This window comes from Palaemon carinicauda, chromosome 4 (genome assembly GCF_036898095.1).
Source record: "Palaemon carinicauda isolate YSFRI2023 chromosome 4, ASM3689809v2, whole genome shotgun sequence".
NCBI classification, from domain to species: domain Eukaryota; kingdom Metazoa; phylum Arthropoda; class Malacostraca; order Decapoda; family Palaemonidae; genus Palaemon; species Palaemon carinicauda.
Genome location: NC_090728.1, coordinates 87,361,701 through 87,385,296, shown reverse-complemented (window position 1 = coordinate 87,385,296; position 23,596 = coordinate 87,361,701). Strand labels below are relative to the sequence as shown.

Genomic DNA, 23,596 nt, shown 5'->3' with positions numbered 1-23,596 from the left:
ATCGTCTCTATAGATCTTACCGACGCTTATTGGCATCTTCCAATAGGTCGAAACGTTCTCCCTCTACCTTGATTCCAGTCTAGGAAAAAAGGCTTATATATTCAGAGATATGCCATTCGAGCTCCCTCAGCAAGGGAATGCACGGAAGCAACATATCACGTGGCAAGATTCCTCCAATATTTTGGATTCCAAATAAGCTTCCAGAAATCAAGGCTGAACTCAAATTTCCCATGGTTAGGGATTCGTTGGAATCTAACGACTCTTGCCCTCTCTATTCCTGCTGCCAAGAGGAAGGAAATAGCCCGGTCAGTTTGGTCTTTCATCTACTTAAGAAAGACCACAAGATGTTTTCAGGAAAGGGTTCTGGGCTCATTTCAGTATGCTTCTGTAACTAACCCTCTCCTCAGGGTCAGACTCAAAGATGCAAGCAGGGTTTAGAAGAAAGGAGCTTCCACAGCTCCCCGCGATCATCAGAAGACGACCCCGGGTTGCTTCGACGGCAACTCCGTCAGTGGTCACATGCCAGGAGTATTTCAAGACGGTTCCGTTGCACTTTCCTCCTCCTACAGTGTTTCTACCTACGAACGGCTCACTGGACAGTTGGGGGGATCATCCTCCTCTCAAGAAAGTGCAAGGTCGTTGGTCCCAGAGTTTCGGGCAATTTCACTTCAATATTCTGGAGACCATGGCAGTCTTCTTATCTCTGCAAAGTCTATATTTACAAGACAACATTCATTTCCGTCTTGTATTAGACAGCAGAGTAATGGTTCATTGCATCGACAGGCAAAGGTCAAGATCTCCCCAACTAAACCATGTACTGATTGTCATTTTTACATTGGCATAGAGGAGGGGATCTCTGTCTGCATCTCACCTCACGGAATCTTGAATGGGATGGCAGACTCTCTATCTCGAACACATCCACTAAAGACAGAAGGGTCTCTAGATGAATCATTCCCTTTCATGCAAGACGTAGTCCCAGGTCTTTCAAGTGGACCTGTTTGAAACGAGTCTCAACAAGACACTTAGCATTCATGTGGCACCATACGCAGATCTAAATGTGATAGGCATGGATGCGTTATTCATGAATTTGAATCATTGGGAGAAGATGAACGTATTCCTATCCTTTAATCTTCTCTTGAAGGTGTTAGACAAGTTCTGTTCGTTCAGGTGGACAGCAACCCTGGTTGCTCCTCTTTGGCCGACGAGCAACTGGTATCCTTTGTTGACATGGTGAACTCCAGGCTGGTACCTCTACCCAGCCTGGGCCTGTCTTAAGAAGTACAGTGGACAACTGTCTTCGCTTCATCTTAATAACTGAATGTCTTTCATCTCATGATTTTTTCGATTCAAATCCAACGGGACAAATTGGCATTTGTGGAAAATTATGGAACTTCCAATACTTTGAATTGGTATGAAACTCTATGGAAGAATTGGGTTCGATATGTAGTAGATAAAAATCCTCCTCCTAAATCTATGGATTTTTGTTTAGGCTTTCTGATCGACTTGCATACAACAGATTTAGCATCCTCCACGATTGCGTCATGCAAGTTGGCCCTACCTGAACCCATTTTATATGCTTTTGACTTAGATTTTAACTCTGTCCTCTTTGCCACGATTCCAAAAGTTTGTGCGAGGTTGAGGCCAGCAGTCCTGCCGAGGCCGGTCTCCCGAGTATTGGATATTGTTTTATAACTAGCTTCGAAAATTCATGAATATCTTTCCGAATTTTATCTCAGAGTGATTTTTCTATTCGCTATGGCTTCTAGTGCTCTGATTAATGGAGTTATGGCTCTCTCTAGAGATGAGGTTCGCATAGAATTTACAGACAATGGTAAAGTTAATTTATACCCTGATCCTACCCTTTTTGGCTAAGATAGGCTTATACTTCATCATATAAGTGTTGAGCCCCCATTTATGGCAAGTTTTTTCCATGGAGAAGCCTCACACCGAGTATAAATAAAGGGGTTTTGACGAAGGAAAAATCTATTTCTGGGCGAGAGACCTGTGCCGCCCAGTGAAATGCTACTTTTGCATCATTTCTAAGGTATATAACTGCTATGTATTACCAGAGAAAAAAGTTGCATAGGAATGCCAGGGTTGAACCCAGCTCGCTCACCTAAATAGGTGTCGGTATAATACTGGGGCGTGTTAAACCACAACTAGAGGTCTCGTGCCATTTAGATATCTCCTCTTCAATATCCCTGTAACAGCGAGGTGCCGTTCAACACCCACCACTGAATGCTACACCATTGAATGCTACTACCACCATCCCAACCCACGCCAACTACGTCACTCCTTATAGCACCCAAGTTTGGGCCCATTCTGGGAGGGAAGTAGAGGATGGGTTCACTGGGCGGCACAGGTCTCACTCAGAAATAAATTTTTCCTTCGTCAAAATCCCTTTTCTGGGCTCCACCTGTGCCGCTCTGTGAAATAGTACAAGAGAAATGGTCCCAAAACTTGGAACTAACACCTGAGGGGAAAGTAAATTAAAAACAAAATATAAAAAAACATGGTTTAATACAAATAATAGATAGGAAATACTAAGAAATCTAGTGAATGAACCATTCCTTATAAGGAAGGATAGAAGGGTAAGTTAACAAATTGCAGCAAAACCTCCAAACTATGGAAAGAAAAAGAAAATGCAATGCAAAATAATAAACTGTAAGATCAAATGATAATTTACAATCCTGAGGGTAAATACAAACAAAATTTAACTCGTGGGAGAGTAAGGCTATTTACAAACATGATAAAATAAGAGTGCACCATAAGGGTGCAGCTCAGGTGAAAAACAAAACCAAAACTAAAGCAGGGACAATAAGTAAGGCAGGTAGAAGAAAGGAGGATAGAGCAAGACCTTGTGATTATGAATCTTTACTTTCAGGAGGAACCACATTCCCTGCTGCCACTGTAGCAAATTTTAGGGCTTCCAAAGGTTTTAAATAGTGGCGTTTAAAAACTGTTGGAGACTTTCAGCCTGTATATTTTGTAAGTTCATCAAAATTCATATGGTGAAAGTAATTAATAGATGTAGCTACGGCTCGTATATCATGAAGATGAGGGAATGATTCAGGGTTAGCCTGTTTAATGAAATACAGAATCTGCTGTCTGATTCCTTTCAGGGTGATGGTTCCTCCATTTTCTCTAATGAATAAGGGCCCTGAGGACTTAATGGAAGTTCTATTTAAATAGGCTTTCAGAGTGTTTACTGGACATAAAGATGGATCCTGAGGAAGTGGAACAATCTTCCAGGGGGACCATCTGTTCTGGGGTCCTCATTTTTCACTAAGAACCTTTTGTCAGGGGAAAGTAGGACTTCCCCTGACGAGAGAAATTCAATATGACCTGGATCTCTAGTCAAGGCTGAAAGTTCTGATATTCTGGCGCCAGAAGCTAGGCTCATTAGGAACAAGGTTTTCCTTAATAATGGAATGTAATTACAAGACTCGTTAAGAGTGTCAGAAGCCAATTTGAGTACATCATTCAGAAACCAGGAAACTGAGATAGGGCAAGTTGATGGTTTCAATCTGGCGCAGGCTCTCGGGATTGATGAGAAGTATGAATCTGTAAGGTCAATATTAAAACCAATTTGGAAAATCTTTTTCAAGGCTGATTTAATTGTAGTAATAGTACTGGCCGCTAGGCCTGATTCAAATAGAATTCTAAAGAAGGTTACTGTCAGATTCATAGTCATCATCTCAACCTTTGAGTCCCTTAAAAACTTTGCGAGTTTCTTACCGGCCGAATCATACTGTCGAAGGGTGGATTCCCTTTTATCCGATTCTAAAAATAGGGTATTTTGAGGATCAATATCTGCACCCCTCTGGGCTGCAAATTTCATAAAGTCCATAAAGTTAGGGCACTCTGAATTTTTGAGGAAGCTAACACATTGCGAGTTTGTACTACTTGTGTTAGTATTGGATTGGGTATCTGTCGAGGGTGGAGACCCAGTTCCACCAGCAGGGGAAACCAGTTGCTCTTGGGCCAGTTGTGGGCTACTAGAGCAACCTGGCCTTTGAAAGTTCTGAGTTTGTCTAACACTTTCATCAACAGATTTATTGGTGGGAATAAGTAAATTCTCTCCCAAGTGTTCCAGTCCAATGACATTGCGTCTGTGGCGTAAGCCCGAGGGTCCAGGTTGGGGGCTACGTAGCACTCTAGTTTGTGGTTGGACTCTGTTGCAAACAAGTCTATCTGGAGACCCGGAACCTGAGATAGAATCCATTTGAATGATTTTAGGTCCAGTGACCACTCCGACTCCAGCGGAGTTGTCCTCGAAAGTGCGTCCGCCACTACATTTCGTACTCCCGCTAGATGGACTGCTGACAGATGCCACTGGTTCGATGCTGCCATGGAAAATATTGCTAACATCACATGGTTTATGTGGCCTGACTTGGAACCCCCTCTGTTTATGCAGTGGACTATGACTTCGCTGTCTAGAACCAATCTGATATGTTGGTTCCTGGCTTGAGCCAGTCGTTTTATGGTTAGGAATACCGCCATGGCCTCTTAAGACATTGAAATGGAGTTGGCGGAATACTGTCGACCATAGTCCTTGGACTTTCTTGTACTGGGAGTTTCCCCCCCCCCCCAGCCTGTTAAGGAGGCGTCTGTGTGAATGACCAGTTTTGGAGGTGGATATTGTAAAGGAACGGATTTTGCCAGATTTTTTACCTTTGTCCATGGCTGAAGTCTTTTCCTCAGAATTGGCGGAAGTCGAGCTCTTTTGTCTCGATATTTCTCGTTTGGCCTGGAGCGCCATACTCGGTTTATATCTTTCAGTCTGGCCTTCAGTACTATATCTGTTACCAAGGCAAACCGGAGGGCACCCAGGATTCTCTCTTGATTTCTCCTGGACGTCAATTTGTCCTTGAGAAAACGTCTTGTGTTCTTTGCTATTTCTGCCCTCTTGGCTGTTGGGAGACGTAGCGTGTGGGAACGCAGATCCCATTGTAATCCCAGCCATTGAAACTTGGTTTTCGGGACAAGGCGAGATTTCTCGATGTTGATCTGGAACCCCAACTATTGTAGGAATTTTATCACTCTGTTTGTTGCCGTGAGGCAGTTCTCGATGCTGTTTGACCAAATGAGCCAGTCGTCTAGGTAAGCTACTATTTGAATTCCTTGGGTTCGTAATTCTTGGATTACCGTCTCTGCCAGTTTGGTGAATATCCTGGGTGCTATGTTGAGCCAGAAATGATTGTAAGATCCTAAGGAAGAGAAGAATCAGTTTGGGTAAAGGTACAGGATCTATTGCAGGATTCTCTACCTTCTTGAAGTAGCTTTCCAGTCTAGTCTTGAAATTTACACTCCTCTTCTCCAAGATGTGCTTATAATGCACCAACAAATCCATGACTACTTGGTAAATTTAATTGTTCCATATGAGTGTCTGGGTCCTGAGCAATAAGATTTTTTATATGGTTTGCTATCCTTTTGGAGTGTTCATCATAGTGGAATTCTGTTGTGCTATCCTGTGCTAGGTGGTATATTACCGTGCTAGGTGGTATGTTACTGTGCTATGCGGTATATCTGAGCAGTCCTTGTTTGCCAATGATTTTATAAGCGGATGAACAACCTGGTGAAGTAACGAGAACTTTGGGTGTGGAGGAAATGCCCACCTAAATCTTGAAGAAGTCACTAACAGCAGGGTTACGGATAAAGTTTAAGACGATAGACAAGCTGTCTCTTCGGCTTACACCCTCGATGCCTGGCGGATGATCTTGCTAGAATCAGTATGGATCAGCAGGGGTCACTTGCCTTAGATAGGCAATGTGCATCACACGGAACTGGCTATCCTTTGATGAATTTAGCCAAAGAATCCTCTATGGATTTAGTCAGTTTATGGAAAGCGAAAATGACAGAATGGCCCATCCCGGGCGTAGCTGGGTGCTAAAAATCTCCCAGTTTGTAAATACTAAAGAAAATTAAAAATTGGTAATTGGAATGTTAGAACCATGAATTAGATTGGGAAGTTGCAGCAAGTGAAGAATGAATTTATGAAATATAATTTGGATATCTTGGCAATAAGTGAAACGTGTTGTAAGTGGATTGGTAAGGAAATCTTAGAGCAAGGCAATATATACTGTATATATATATATATATATATATATATATATATATATATATATATATATATATATATATATATATATATATTCACGAAGAACTGATGGAGTGGCAAGAGAAGGGATTGGAATAATGATGACACCAAGAGCAGAAAAGGCATTAACTGAGTGGAGAGCTGTTAATAGCAGATTGTTACTTGCAAAGTTTAAATCAAAGCAGTGCGTTATGATCACTAAAGTGTGCTATGCACCAACAAATGATGCTCTTGAACAAGTGAAAGATGAATACTATGAAGAACTGCATAGTGTAAAGGGTGAGATCCCGGAGAGAAATACGAACATTGCGATCGGTGTCAATGCTAAAGTTGGGAAGATTAATCAAGTCATAGAGAATATGATGGACATTGAGGGACTGGGTTCAGTTGCAAATGAAAATGGAGGCCATTTTATAAGTTTTTGTTCAGCAAACAATCTTGTTATTGGAGGTACTCTTTTCCAGCATAAGTACATCCCCAAATATACATGAACTTCACCATGTGGAAATTACAAAAGTAAAATAGATCACATAGCCATTAATGAAGAAAGAAGGAGACTTCACCTTGTGGCAATTACAAAAATAAAATAGATCATATAGCCATTAATGAAGAGAGAAGGAGGACTCTAAGAAATGTGAGAAGCTATAGAGGTGCAGGTATTGGTAGTGATCACCAGCTTCTCATTGCCACACTGAAATTAAAACTGAAAACACCCAACAGAAAAGTAGATAGAATACTTAGGTTTGATACAACTAAGCTTCTAGAAGATGAGTACAAAGAAGCCTCTCCAATTGAATGTAGGAATCAATTTGCAATCTTAGAGACTTTAAGAGAAGAATGAACAATTAGTGAAGAATGGTGTGATATTAAGAACATATATCAGTCAGTTGGTTGTGAAGTTTTGGGACAAGTAGTTACAAGGAGAAAGCCATGGATATCAAATGATACTTGGGATACTATGAAAAGGAGACAAAGACAGAAATTAACTGTTGAAAGTTTTCAGGGACGTAATGAAAATTACAAGATAGAGCATGCTAAGTATTCCAGTATTAATAGTGAAGTCAAAAGAAAAGCCAGGAATGACTGGAGAGAATTTTTATACAGTAAGGTAGATGAGGCTGAAAAAGCTATGAATTCAGGGAGTGGCTATGGTGTAAAAATTGCTCATAGAATTATTGATGAAATCTCCACGGCAGCAAAAAAGAAGAAGCATATGAAGAAAGGCAATGTTGGATGGAACACTTTAGTGAGGTCATGAATAGGAGATATGAAGGGAATAATTTGATTGAGATACCTGAAGCTGAGGAAGATCTTGATGTGCCCATGAATGAATTTAGTGCGTTTAAATTTGAAGCCATCATTAAAAACTCAAGATGGAAAACCCCTGGATACAATGGAATAACTGCTGAGATGATATTGGCTGAAAATGAAGTGACTCCCAGAAGAATTACAAGATTATTTTGTAGAATGTTACATGAAGAGGCAAAACCTGATGAATGGGAGCTAGGAGTGTTGGTGAAAATGACAAAAAAAGGAGATCTTACTGATTATAATAAATAAAGAGGCCTCACATTTATGATAGTTGTCATGAAAATATATAGTATGCTTATTATAAAGATGCTAAAAAGAAAGATGGGTGAAAAGCTGAGAGTTGAAAGAGTGGGATTTAGAAAAGGTAATTGTACTGATCATATGTTCATTTTAGGACATGTTGTACAGCAATGTGTAGAATGAAGGAATTTACTGTCGATGTCATTTGTGGACTTTGAAAAAGCCTTTGATAGTATGCACCGGCCAATTTCGTGGAGAGTCCGTTTTTATGGAGTTCCTCCAAAGGGGACCGTCCGTCATGCCATGAATTTTATTTTTTAATTATTTAAAGTACGCAATTTCTATATAACTTTTAGAAATATATGATACCTTCATCTTATAAAAATAGTCATTTGATCAAATTATTTTTTTAAATATTAGCAAAAATCATGATTTGAAATAAAAATTTAGGGTCATTTTTCTCCACTTAATATGACACCAATTGTTTTGAAAATCATAACATCAAAACTGCTTTATATATAGAATAATTCTATGACAGATTTTTTATTTTCCTTTTTCTTTTTTTAATGATTTTTTTCTTAATTTTCTTAGACATATAATACAGTCATACTTCTCTTCACAAAAGACTCTGCTTGCGAAATTTTCAAGGTACGAAACGAGATGTGAATATTTTTATGACTCACTTTACAAAAAATGTTTCACTTTAGGAAAAAAAGATTTGCCAGCCAGGCCGAGAATAAAATAGTCACCCATCACAGAGTTGAAGAAAATGGGTTCAGACAACAGAAAATAGAAAATGTAGCTATAGTCTATAAAAGGGGTAACTATAATAGTACAGTATTGTACTGTTTGTATTGTATTATTTTCCATTTATTATTGCATTATTGTGTAATAACTATTTAATTTACAGGTATTTACATTGAGTTTAGGTATATTGAATGGTTCAAATGTATTTGGCTGTACAGTATTTCATTGTGGTTATACTGTAGCTTTATAGTGAGATTTAATGTGGTGATTTTTGTAGGGTTTGGAGCAAATTAGGCAATTTGCAGGTGAAATATGACTCAACACGAAAAAATCACTTTACGAAAGCCACTCCAGAACTAATTAATTTTGTGTTGTGAGGCATTAGTTTTCATGAAAAAATAGACAAAGGAAGATAAAAATTCTGGTACACAAAATTCTGGTACTTTTATTCCTCTTTTCAATTATGTCTTTCTCTTTAAAATCGAATAATAAATAAATGAGAAAAATGTACCTAAGTGGGAATAAGTATGTTCTAGAATTATGAGCACCCAATGATTTCTAACAAATTTTTGCTTCTTTTCTTAATGAAATCAAGATAACATTGTTATGATAACCTTACTTTGTACTTTTATTGTTTATTCTTACATAAACGCACCCAAAACGAGTATTTAAACCCTAAGTTTGCCATTACACTTGGGGTAAAGGAGTCATGAGTTGAGTTGCCAGCGGCCTCTCATTGTTGCAAGAGTTTTAGTTATCATGTTTCAGCTTTGTACTCTTATTCATGTTTCCCTCTCTTCTTCATCCTTTTTTCTTACTCTCTGCTTACTTTTTTCTTTCTATGGCCTTAGGAAACATTGACCTTGCTATAAAGTTCCCGAGGACGTTGTGAAAACACAATGTACATACGAACTGCAAGTAAACAAACTCATGCATTATAACTTCTATATGGCTTTGGAAACTCGCTGCTATTCTTGTAGCTCGTAGTATTTGTTCACCAACCCTCTACCAATGCCTTCCATTTCTGCCAGACGTACAAGATTTCGAAATATAAGTGAAAAAAAATCGCAATATATATGCAAAAATAAATACTCAAAGACAATTCTGTCATACTCAGTCATGCAGACGACGCAGTAAGGATGACATCATCATTTAAAGACCACTATATTTTTAGTATTTGTAACAATAATAGGCTAGAATTTCTGGAGAGCATGTACGATAGGTTTCTGCATACATAGAAGCAATAAAACGATTTTCAATTTCTGAAAGTTGGTATGTCAAAACACCATGGCAGACGGTCCACTTAAACATGTAAATTTGATTAAGTCTGTGCATGAGCATAGTAAGTGCAAGGTTAATGTTAATGGAGTCATATCAAATGAATTTCCAGTGAACAGTGGAGTACTCCAAGGGAATGTGTTGTCACCTATGATGTTTATCATTGTCAGGGATTTTGTAGTGCATAGAACAGTTGAAGATGGTGGAGGATTGGTATTAGAAAGTTAGTGTATCTAGAATATGCTGATAATGCTGTCCTTATTAGCAGAACAACACAGGATTTGTAATGCTTACTACCAGAGTGCATGAAATATCACAGGAGGTTGGGCTGAAAATAAATAGAAGAAAGACAGATGATGAAAACGTAATGTGCAATGGAAGACAAAATATCATTGGAAGGAAAAAGGATTAATGAGGTAGATCCATTGAAATATTTAGGAACTCTGATCTCTAATACAGGACCTTTGGATTTGAAGTTTGATGAAAAATCAAAAAAAGCAAATCAGACAAGGGTTAGGTAAAGTAAAATTTTGAAATCAAATAGCCTGAAATTACACATAAAAATCTGACTAAATATCAGTTTAGGGAGATTGTTGTTACTGTATAGACATGAGTCATGGTATGACAATGAAACAATATCTAACATATTTTGTAGATTTGAGAATAAAGCCATCAGAAGAATATTAGGAGTTGAATGGCAGGACAGGATTAGAAATGAAACTATAAGAGAGATTACTCGAGTGCCATATGTGGGTGAGATCATGGTGAGGGGCAGATGGAGATGGTTTGGGCATGCTCCTCACACTCCTCAAGAGAGATTAGTTAACCAAACTTTCAACTAGGGTTGGAAGACCCAGACCAACTTGGCTGAGGAATATGAAGCGTAAAGTAGATGATGAATGGAGGAGTATTGATTTAAAAAGTCAAGATAGAGACGACTGGTGAAATCTAACTGAGGCCCTTTGCGTCAATAGACATAGGAGATGATTATATATTGAAAGAAAGGGATTTCTTGTTGGTATGTCTAAGGCTGAAAAATTTCATCTTAAAGGGGAAGGTTGAGTATTTCTAGAACAAACCTTAAAGAATTTAGTTTTAGTTCTCTACTTGAGTAATTACTCTAACAATGTTAACTCCATCTAACACAGACCCTAAAATATGTCTAGAAATTAATTTTTTTTGTTCCTCTGATACTGGTCCTACCATAGAAGTACGTATTTATTCTTTTCTTAAGCCCAAAATACACAATTGCTGATAATGCTTTGGAGGTCTCCTCTGACGCAGTCTTATAAGCAGGTCAGATAATCTAAAATTAAATGCGAATCCTGATGTCTTGCAAATTTCTCTTCTACAAGGCCAAAAATAACCCCAAATTTAGAATCTGCAAAGGAAAGTGGTTCAAGCATGATCTTATCTGATTACTTACAAACAGTATCTCTTTAGCTAACCAACATCCATTGCCTGAATTTAGAGATTTTCGTTTGAGGCACAAAGATTTGGTCGACACTGGCATCAGATTGTGATCCAAGACATGGTCAGGTAATTAATTAGCCTTTTACAAGTGAGTACCTCTCTGTGCTAAAGTGAGTCTAAGTATTAACTGTGAACGTGAATCACCAGACTTTTAATATAAAGAGATATTATTGAACTTAACTTAGCCAGTTTCTTAGCAATAAGGTCACACAAAGTTTAAAAAGGCGATACTTCTTCACTTTCATTGTCTATCTCAGAGTTTTCTTCTCATTCCGCTTCCTATACCGCAGTATATGAGCCAAGTTCAAACTTCCTGATTCCCCACTTTACCATTTGAAAAGTGGGTTGCAGTATCCCCGTAGAGGACTAATTTTGGCCGTAGCTCTGCTAGGGATTACATTTACCCCTCCTAATGTTAACCGATGAGGAGCTAGAGGCCAGTCTTGCAAGTTACTTGAACGGCATTCACTGTCGCCTGAAACATGAAAATTATTGAGCTTTAGTTGAAACTTTGTTCACCCCATCAGAATTTAAAGGAATTATACGATATGCCATGGCATCCTCATAAATAATATGAAAATTATTAGAAGCACTTAATTTAAGTATGGAGGGAAATCAGGATAAAGACTACCCACCTAGTCTTCTGCCCTACAAGCTAGTTGTTGCAGTATATAGAGCTACTAGAATTGTGAAATTGCAATAGTTAAGCAGCTGAAGGGACCAAAATATTTAAAGGTATCGGGGCTCTGATACATCTTTATGTGTGTTATGTAAACAATCTGGAGAATGTGTGATCGAAGCAGAAGTGACAGAGAAACTGAAAGACAAAAGAATTACCTAGCTGTGTAGTTCTGGGCTTCTTATCACTTGCCACTAGAAGGTTCCATAACTTTAAGGGCACGTATTTATTGAAGGGAAAGAAATGGGAAATTTTAAAGATTTTTCCGGTAAGTGTTGATTTAATTTAGCTACTGGAGAAGAAGCAATGGGAACATCAGGTGAAGTTTATATAAGTAATAATACTAGTTTTTTAAACGGTGCTTATTTCAACAATGCGAGTAATAAAATTGTGTGACTACCATCTAAGTACTTGAGAGATGAGCGGTTGTATGGAGTAGAGGTAATTATTTTGGAGAGAGGAGGGTTATAAGTATCCAGGTTATTATCTTGGTCCTTTCTCTCACAAATGCGTGAGTGCAAGGGTTATTCAGTAGAAGTGTAAAAAGTGAAGTGAAATATTCACTGCTCTTCAATAGGATCTCAAACTTGGAAGGTGCCATGTACCATCAGAGCCCATAGTATATGATGCACTAAAACTGCTAGCTCCCACCTGAAGAGGTAGGCTATGGTTTTAAATGGGGTATGTTAGGCCTGAATTATTATCTTAAATGAAAATATTTGGCTTTTGAAATTCCACTAAAGATGTAACCTTTATTTTATAAAATGCCAAGAAAAGTATTTCAAGAATACTTTTCTACATTATTGTCTACAAACAGCAATACTTTAGAAAAACCAGCTTGCAAAAACCCCTTCATTTAAAGATTTTTGTTTATTAGCAATAATGATGGGCTCCAAGGATTAAATTAAATTTACTTTAAAACAATGTTAAATAACCTATTCTAGTACAGGGTACAACTTCTGAGGAATTAAGGCGTAATGACTATACAAGACTAGAATCACTAGCCTTTCGCTGTAATTAAGATAACAAATTAACAACTCTCCTCTCAACAAAGAGGGAAAATTGAGAAGTGTACATAGTCTGGCAAATAGTTGTCTCTGAATACTTAAGGAATAAAACACCATCAAAACTTTAATTCAAGAAATTTTCAATAAGGAATGTAAGGTTTAAAAGTAGTATTTTCAATTGTTTGTTCCTCCTCATCCTCCTGCAAAGAAGGATAAATCAAAAGTCTAAGAATGCTACCTGTTTGTTTATATTATTTATAACTGGTGTGGGAACTGCTGCTCATATGCTCAGGTACAATTTCAAGGTCAAGGCAAAGCTTTCTCAACGACACCTCTAGTCTACTTACTATATATTTTTATGTGCATTTCTTCCTTGTTATTTTATTAATTATTCTTTTTCCCATGTAACGATATAAGATTTCTTCCACTAAAAAGATAAAATCCTACTATTGTTTCAAGCATTTTTACAAGCAAGACTAATTTCGGTAAAAAGTTATTAACATACTGAGCTAACAGGGGAAGGAAGTGCACTGCCGTCCAAAACCTGATGAAACTGATGAGCTTCAACTAAGTGAATCATACTATATGAAATGCCATCCATAAATAAAAAAAAAAAAGTTTACTAAAAGCTTACTTCAGCAAGTGGGAGGGATATTAGGTTCCAGACTACCGCACAATCTAGTCATCTAAAATAATGACTAGGTATGTGGGAATTCTTGTGTCAAGTACCAAAAGTATCCAGTGTAAATAAAGAAGTCTCGGATCTACAAGAGGATCTCGCCTTGATATTTTAATACGTTGTGAACAGTCAGAACCCTTAATGAATGGAACGATATTACCCTTCATCAGGTTAGGGTAAGACACCAGCCAGGTAATACCAAAATTATCGCTTACAAGTAAAGACACATTGGCCTTCTGAGATTAAGCAGAGGAAGATAAATACAGTAAGTTAAGAGCTTTGAAGCACATTACTATCAAAATTTGGCTAGTTGTGTGTATTATGAAAAAACGATGGCATATCATATTAGTCATTATACCCACTATAAACTACTAGCTAACCACCTCTGGATTTCCCTCTGAATTAAAAGTAAGTCATTAGCACTTAAACTTAAAACATACTTTCCTTGTAAGGAATAGTGAGGCAATTGCAATGGTAATTTAAATCATAGTACTATCTCTTTATAGTAAATACTAACAAATCAAGATGAAGGAAACTTAAAATGCAATGAAACTTATCATAGTCTGGAAGAGGGGTACATTATGTTGTCCTCATGTTGAAGAGAAATAAAATAACGAAGCCCTGGGCCTTCATTTCTTGTCATTAACTGCTGGTGTGTCTCATTACTTTACTAGAGGCATGTGCCCATTGAAAGGAAAGAAAATGGGAAATACAGTATTTTTTATAGATTTTAGGAATAAATGTTGAAAAACTCAAACTTCTCGAGAAGAAGCAATATGAACATCAGGAGAGTATAGAAATAAAGAAGTTTATTATTAAAGTTGTTTTTATAAAGGTAAACTGATGGAATAATAATCAAGTTTAAAGGTGAGCTCGTTTTGTAGGGTTTTGAAAATTTAGTTTTAGGATAGTTTCTTTAGCCTCTTTCCCTCACTTTCATACCTCCATAAGAGGTTGAAATCAGGAAAGTAAAGCTCAGGTAAAATTTATAGAAGTTAAAGTTTATAGTTTCAATACTTACACTACCAGTGGTTCACTTAATTACCCCATGACTCCCCACTGGTCAGTGGTGTAGAGATTTTTTGTGCTTGAATCTGACTTTAATATGAAAAATCCTCAATCCAATATTGGCTTGCCCAACTATAACAAACTAGGGGGGAAGGCAAATAGAGTGAGGGAGAGAGGGAATTAATTTTATTCTTTGATGATAGACATTGAAAATGTGTGGCTTCAGTGAAGTATTGAAACAATAGATTTTATTGAAATTACTTTTATTCAAGTATTTGTGTGACACTTATGAGATTTTGTATTTTTGTTAAGGCCTGTTTTGTATTTGTTGCTCTGTAATGATGAATAGATACCCCTTAATATTCTTTTATGGAATGCCAGGCCCTCTCTGCGAATAATATTTTAAAATAGCAGACCCGCGAGGTATGAGGGGTGAATGTATTGCAAAAACTCATAAGATATACTGTCTGTTATGGTATAGCTATTAATACAATAATTCTTCACTTTTAATTGTACCATATTCGGGCCTGGTCGAAATTAATGTTTGTCTATATTCCCAACAGTTACTAGATTTAATGGATACATTACATACAGCATCGGGCCAGATTGTTGGTATTGAGGATGGGTCATCACCATCAGCCTCTTTGATATCATTGTGGTCTCAGGCCCTCTGCCCTCTTCTGCAAGGAATAGCCAGATATTGTTGTGATTCACGCACTACGGTAAGAAATTTCCTATTTTGATGTATCTTGCCTTTAGGATACATTGCTTATATATATATATATATATATATATATATATATATATATATATATATATATATATATATATATATATATATATATATATATATATACTGTATATATATATATATGAAGTGTGAGCTTTTTTACTTGTAAAAAATTTAATTTTCCCTCTATACCCTATACCCTCCCCTCCTGGAATTGCCAAATGTATGTTTTCTGCATAGACTCTGTGACTGGTGACCCAGGAACTCTCCTAACCTCTGGGTTCACAATGTATCTAATTTGAAAGAGCAAAGGCTTAATTTACAATAATCTCCTTATTATTCTTTTCAGAGAGTTAACTAGATTATTTGGTTTGTTAATTTTGATTACTGTGGTACCGGGATTGCTCAGATATGTTTTTGCATCTTGCCTGGTACTAGGAATTAGATTTTATAATTTTCAACATGATAGATGATTCTGGCCTACTCATTCCCTCTCCTGTTAACTGCATTGGTGCAAAGGCTGAATAGAAGTTAGGGGCATGACTCAGTCCCATTGAAACTTTTTGGGTGTGTTACTTCAAACTCATACTTCTTTCTAATTTATTGACTGATTTTTTTCATTTAAAACCATTAGGTAGAGAATTTTATATTTTAAAATTAGTACATGAGAAAGTTTCATCTTCTATTATTTATATATATATATATATATATATATATATATATATATATATATATACTGTATATATATACACATATATACACAGTGGAACCTTTACATACGATCTTATTTCGTTCCGGGAACTGCTTCGTACGTTGGACCAAATATTCCCATAATAATACACTGTAATTTGTATAATTTGTTCCACAGCCCAAAAACCTATGATAACTCCTTAATAAGCTACTACACATAATTACACATAACAATAATACAATTGCATTATATAAGAAAGATGTAAAAAAGAATAATTATAAAGAAATAGTAAATAAAAAAAAGGTTTTTAATGTCACTTTACCTTAGAGACAGGCCAATGCAGGTGTAGGAATTGCTACGCAGGAGGAGACAGACGGTCGGCGAGGAGGTAGAGATGGTGACTGCGATAACGTACCGTAACTTACTCTAACTTACACTACGTGAACTTTAGCCTAACTTAGCTTATTTATTCTTTTTCAACTTTTATATTTTATATTTGTTTTTTATTTTTTTTATTTTTGATTTTTAATTTTCATCACTTTCACTCAATTTAATCTTAGTTTTATTTGCTTCACTTTCTTTCTCTTCATCACGATCACTAGACCGCTTTGTAGATTTTTTAATGGGACCGTCCGCCATGTCCGCCATTTTTTTTTCTAATGATCCAAATTACACAATTTCAATATATGTTTTAGACATATATGATACCTTCATCGTATAAAAATTTCAAGTCATTTGATCAAAAACTTTTGGATTTATTAGCAAAAATCATGATTTAAAAAAAATATTTAGGTACATTTTTCCCCACTACTATAATACCAATTGTATTGAAACTTATACCACAAAAACTACTCTAACAACCGAACAATTCTGTCAGACAGAATTTTGATTTTCCTTTCTGTTTCTTTTTTAATGAATTTTTATTTTTTTTCCTCGTCTAGACGGAAAATAATCGTGAAAAAAAATGTAAAACGAAAATCAAAATTTTGTCTTACAGAATTGTGGGATTTTTATTCTTCTTTTCAATGATATCTTTTTCTCTAATATCGAACAACAAGTAAGTGAGAAAAATGTACCTAAGTGGGAATAAGTATGTTTTTGAGTTATGAGCTCCCAAAGATTTGCAGCAAACTTTTGCTTCTTTTCTAAAAGAAATCAGGATAATATTATTATGATAACTTTTATTGTTTATTCCTACATAATTGCACCCTAAAGGAGGTATTTGAACCCTCAGTTTACTATTCCTATGTTATGAGTTGCCAGCGATCTCTAATTGTTGCCAGTGTTTTAGCTAGCAGGTTTCAGCTTTGTACTCTTATCCATGTTTCCCTCTTTCTTGGTTCTCTTTTCTTGTTGTCCACTTACTTTTTGTTCTTTCTATCACCTTATGTAACATTGGCATTGCTATAAAATTCCAGAGGACGTTGTGAAAGCACAATCAACATACGAACTTCAAGTAAATAAACACATGCATTATAATTTATATATGTCTTTGGAAACTTTGCTGATGTTTTCGTAGCTGGTAGTTTTCATTCACCTACCCTCTACCAATGCCTTTCATTTCTGCCAGAAGTACGAGATTTCAGAGAGAGAGAGAGAGAGAGGAGAGAGAGAGAGAGAGAGATCATGAAAGCATTTGGCTGATATAGATGGCAGTTCAAATTGAGGAGAGAGAGAGAGAGAGAGAGAGAGGAGAAGAGAGGAGAGAGAGAGAGAGGATGGAGAGAGAGAGAGAGAGAGAGAGAGAGAGAGAGAGAGAGTTGAACATTGTTATCATAGTATTTGTATAAATAGGAGTTTTAAATTATGAGGAGAGAGAAGAGAGAGAGAAGAGAGAGAGAGAGAGAGAGAGAGAGAGAGAGAGAGAGAGAGTGAGAGGAGAGAGAGAGAGGGAGAGGAGAGAGAGATGAGAGAGAGAGAGAGGAGAGAAGGAGAGGAGAGAGAGGAGAGAGAGAGATGAGAGAGAGAGAGAGGAGAGAGAGAGAGAGAGAGAGAGAGAGAGAGAGAGAGAGAATAAAAGTATTTGTATAAATAGCAGTGGTAAATAATTCGAGAGAGAGAGAGAGGAGAGAGAGAGAGCAGAGAGAGAGAGAGAGAGAGAGAGAACTGCGCATCTGTCAAAACTCAGTCATACAGACGACGCCATAAGGATGATGTCATCATTTAAAGACCGCTATATTTCATTGTTTGGATAAATGATTGACTATTTGTTCTTTCTATAACCTTAGGTAACATTGGCCTTGCTATAAATGTTCCCGAGGGCGTTGTGGAAACACAATGTACATACGAACTTCAAGTAAACAAACGCATACATTATAACTTCTATACATCTTTGGCAACTTTGGCTTCTGTTATTGTAGGAGTAGACTTCGTTCATCTACACTCTACCAATGCCTTCCATTTCTGCCAGACGTACGATAGATCGAAATATAAGTGAAAAAATCGCTATATTTATGCAAAATTAATACACAAAGACGATTTTGTCAAACTCAGTCATGCAGACGACACAGTAAGGATGACGTCATCATTTAAAAACCTCTATATCTTTGTTATTTGTAAAAATAATTGGCTGAAACTTCTGGGGAGTATGTACGACATGTTTACGCATACATAGAAGCAATAAAACGATTTTCGATTTCTGAAAGTTATGTCAATACCCCATGGTGGATGGTCCCCTTAAAAGAAACTATCTAGAGAAAGTCGTTTAGTACAGATTTTCAGAATTTTTTTTGGAATGGGTTAAGCAGACATCATCGAATTGCGAATCTACACGGCAAACCTGAAGTTTCTGTGGGTGATACTTATCAATGAAATCAACCACATGTTGATGATGTGGTAATATCTCTCTTATTTTAGCGAACTTTAAGATGGGCTCTACCTCCTCGATGTCCTCCGACTCACTCAACTGCGCTTGGAACTCATCATTCTGCATGACATGCAGCTCCTTGATTTCATCGGTGGTGAGCTCTTCATGATGCTCCTTGACGAGTTCGGTGATGTCATTTGCATCGACTTCCAGACCCATGGACTTCCAAGGGATAAAATCTCTAATACTTCTTCCTCATCTACGCACAGGTTCAGGCTCAGGGCCAAAACCTTCAAAATCTCTGGGAGAAACAGCATCAGGCCAAAGCTTCTTCCAAGCTGAATTCAGTGTCCGTCGAGTTACTCCCTCCCAAAGCCTGATCTATGATCTTCAAGCAGTGCACGATATTGAAATGGCTTCTCCAGAATATTGGTGCTTTGCGTGACGTTAAAGCACTGCTTAAATAAGTGCTTGGTGTAGAGCTTCTTAAAATTTGAGATGACTTGCTGGTCCATGGGCTGGAGGATAGGGGTGGTGTTCAGTGGAAGATACAGCACTCTGATGAATTTTAACTGGTTGATGATATCATCTTCGTGTCCTGGAGGGTAAGCGGGAGCTTTACCCAAGCAAAGCAAGCACTTTGAAGGCTAATTCCTCTCCTGAAGGAACTTCTTGACAGCAGGGCCGAAAACTAGGTTTACCCATTCAACAAAGAAATGCCTAGTAACCAAAGCCTTAGAATTAGCTCGCCAGAGTACATACAGCATGTCCTTATTGACTATGTGCCTTAAATGCCCTAGGGTTTTCGGAATGATAAACCAATAACGGTTTTATTTTGTAGTCCTGCTGGCGTTGGCACAGAGGGCAAGAGTCAACCAATCCTTCATAGACTTATGTCCAGGCATTTTCTTCTCTTTGGCGGTGATGTATGTTCGACTAGGCATCTTTTTCTAAAACAGACCGGTTTCATCACAATTGAAAACTTGCTGCTCTACGTAGCCTTCATACTCCACGATCTTTTCGAACTTCTTAACAAAATCGGTAGCAGCCTTGGTGTCCGAACTTGAAGCCTCTCCGTGCTGAACAACTGAATGAATCCCGGTCCATCTCTTAAATTTCTCGAACCAACCGCGGCGACGCCTTGAATTCCTCCGTTGTAGGATCAGTTGAACCCTCCCCCACGTCACCCCCAGAGCTCGCCGCCTTCAAGTCACAATAGATAGCGCTGGCCTTCTCACAAATGATTGTTTCAGTGATCGTATCGCCAACAATATCTTTGCCCTTTATCCATATCAATAAAAGGCGTTCCATCTCTTCTAGGGTAGGGCTACGACGTTTTGAAATAATGGTGTTCCCCTTTGATGGTTTGACTGCTTTAATGGCTGCCTTCTGCTTGATGATCGTCGAGATCGTAGACATATTCCAGCCATATTGTTTAGCCAGGTCATTCACACGCACGCCGCGCTCATGTTTTTCTATAATTTCTTGCTTCAATTTTAATGAAAGCATTGCCTTGTTCCTTTTCTTACCTCTACTAATACCTGTACCGAAACTAAGCATTTAAGGACCCATGGTTATACATACAATCAAAATGTAAACGTGAGAAAAGGAAGATAATAAGCACTGTTAATAGCGGACAGAACAGAGGACAACTACAGGATGTGCGTGAGCACCGAGAACTGATGCGACGCTCAATGGTGTCGCTCTGACGTGCTGCCGTCTACCGGCGTAAACAAGAAACTACGACCGACGCTTCAAGAAAATTCTACACGTATGATCTACGTCGGACGTTGAAGCATGACTTTGGGTGTCGAGATGAAAAATTTGATCGAATTTTACTTCGGGTGTTTGAACAATCGTATGTAGAGGTTCCACTTTGTGTATATATATATATATATATATATATATACATATATATATATATATATATATATATATATATATATATATATATATATATATATATATATATATATATATATATATATATATATATACAGTGTGTTAGTCTTTAGGTATTAAAAGGCCTCCAGTAATCAGGATTATTTTTTGGAATTTGGATGTTGTTTAACAGTTTTCAAAATACTCAACGTTGAACTGTTGAAAAATATTTCGCTTATAGATTTCACGGCTAAAACACTTTAGCTAAACTCGTTATAAACTGCAAACACTCTTTTAAGGCAGACTCTTGTAGCATGAAATTATTTTCTCTTTTCTTTCTTCAGAGCAAAATTTTTTTAGAATTTTGTCCTAAGAATCTACCATAATTTTTTCTCCCCCTTTTTGGAAATAGCTTCAAGAATTTCATCTGAAAATAGCTTTAATTTCATCAGAAAGTAGCTTTAAGAATTTCATCAGAAAATAGATTTCTTTTTCCAGTAACAGCCATTCAGTATTTTAGGACAAACTATAACAAAAGAGGTAGTGTCCCTAATTTGCTGTATGGGGTTGAAATTGCTAATTGTTCCCTGTCTAGAATTGTAATATAATTTCTAGTTAAAAATATAATCTCAGATACTCACAAAGAATTAGATTTAATTTTTTCAAAAGCCTTGAAGGTTCAACATGTTTTGAGCACACCCACAGCACTTAATTATTGCAGAAATCTTGCTTTGAAAGAGTTATAGCGGCAGCTCATTGGAGTATCATGGTGGGGTTCACTGAACATCATCTGGAAGAATTATGGTTTGTTTATCAAAATTTCTTGGCTCTTGGTCCTATAGATGCTGTTGGTAATGTGGCCTTTTATATTTATGATTTTTATTTTCAAAACATTCAAAATATCTTAAGAAAAACAATCATGAATCCCATATGTCAATGATTTTGTTACCACTAATCTAGACCAGTGAGTCTAGAATTCTAATTATTTTATCATCATTATCATTATCTCCTCCCACGCCTATTGAGGCAAATAATTTACCTATATCTCTCGTACACTGGCTTTCAACCTCCATCAAACTGTAGGAGTTAGCAATATGAACATCAGGGAGGTTTATAGAAAAAAATTAAATTTTAATGATAACATTTTTTATTGCTATACATACCTGATTTTCATATATGTACATACCAGTTTCCTCTATGTACATACCAGTTTCCTCTGCACTGACTTGTGATGTCAAGAGGATAGGGAATAGTTCGATTTTGAAACTGAAATAAGAAAGAGTCCTTGGTGCTTTGCTTCGTGCTATTAACAGCTATTGTGTGTTGCATTACTTTACTAGAGACATGTGTTTATAGAAAAGAATGAATTTTTTTTTTTCATGGGTAAATATCAATAAACCAAGCTTCTGGAGAGAACCATATAAACATCAGGTAAGTATAGAAATAACAAATCTTATTATCAAAATTTTGTCTTTTTTCATGAACTGTAGTTATGGAATAAGATTTGTATTTTCTTTGTATTAACATGTTATGCTCCTTTCTATTTTGAGAATAAAAGTTTAATCATGTTTTTTTTAAAGGTACGAAATATGGCAATGACATACCTGCAGCGAGCACTCCTGAATCATGACTTACAGGCACTAAGTGCTGGAGAATGGGAGTCTTGTTTTAACAAAGTACTCTTTCCCTTATTGGCCAAGTTGCTACAACCACTTCCAGGATCAAGCGCAGCTTCTATAGAGGAGACACGTGTTCGAGCAGCTACTCTTGTTCAGAAGGTATCTCTTACTAGGTCCTTTCCCATATTTTTTTTTTTTCGAAGATAAGCAATAAGTTAAGTTAGATTAAAAATGAATTGTTCTGTCACTTTATACAAACCCTCGCTATTTATAGGAGATATCACTTTTGCTAAAAGACAAGCCATAAGATTTTAGCAGGGATACATTCATGTCTGCCCTCAAGACAGATCCTCAACTGCTGTATCCGGCTTGCCGGGACCAATGATGTGTCCGGGATAGCACTAGTCCTTAGTGTCAGGAGTGATCTGCCTCTCAGTCGGACTTCTGGGCCTTTGGGTTTTCATCGCTCTGAGCCTCCGGGCTCTCGTGACCCTGAGCCCTCAGACTCTCGTCACACTGAGGAGACCCTGGGCTTCCGGGCTCATGTAACGTAGAACCTCCGGGTTCTCGTGACCCAGAGGCTTTGGGCTCTGGTTGCGCTGAGCCTTCAGGCTCTCTTCATGCGCTCTGGTTGCACTGAGCCTTCAGGCTCTCTTCACCCTGGGCCTCTGGGCACACGTTACACATAAACTCCTGGTTTTGTGATCCAAAGCATTCAGTCATGGCGCGCTGAACCTTCCGGCTTTATTGACGTTGGGCCTTCGGGCTTTATTGACGTTAGGCCTTCGGGCTCTCATCACGTTTAGCCTTCAGGCTCCCGTAACTTCGGGCTTTTGATCCCTCATGTTGTTGAGCCTTTGGGCTCTCATGACTTCAGGCCTTTGAGCCCTTGTCATGTGGAGCCTTTGGGCTCTCGTGATCTGGAGCCTTCAGGCTCTCATCTCGCTGATCCTTCGGGCTCTTGCTATGACGATTCCCCGGGATCTCGTACATGGACGACTGTTCTCTTTGCTGCAGTGTTGTGTGACTTACCAGCATAGCATGACCTGCCTCACCACACTATAGCTTTACCCAGCTGGTCGTTATGCTGCAGCTAAGCTTGTCTCACCGACTCCTCGTCACTCGTCGCCCTACAAGAAAGGTGACGAACGATCATTTCTCTTTACATAGAGACCCTCTACCTAGACGAGACAACAACCAGTCATGCCAGACGTGTGAGCGGCATTCACCACCTCTTAGGCACTCCCCAGCTAAGCACCAGCGACTCGCCTAGAGGGTGCAGGACTCCCTCTCAGCACTCATCTGCCGCAAGGCGGCTCTCGCCATCTTACTGCTCGCCGCCTCGTC

The 23,596-nt window shown here is 37.7% G+C and overlaps 1 protein-coding gene across 1 annotated transcript in view; it reads left to right on the top strand.

Annotated features, from left to right (window-relative positions):
- garz (Sec7 domain-containing protein garz) overlaps nt 1-23,596 on the top strand; it is a 329,166-nt gene that overhangs the window by 103,234 nt on the left and 202,336 nt on the right. Inside the window, exons 8-9 of the mRNA XM_068371820.1 lie at nt 15,086-15,244; nt 22,211-22,408. Coding sequence (XP_068227921.1) covers nt 15,086-15,244; nt 22,211-22,408 — 357 coding nt within the window. The remainder of the gene's footprint in view (nt 1-15,085; nt 15,245-22,210; nt 22,409-23,596) is intronic.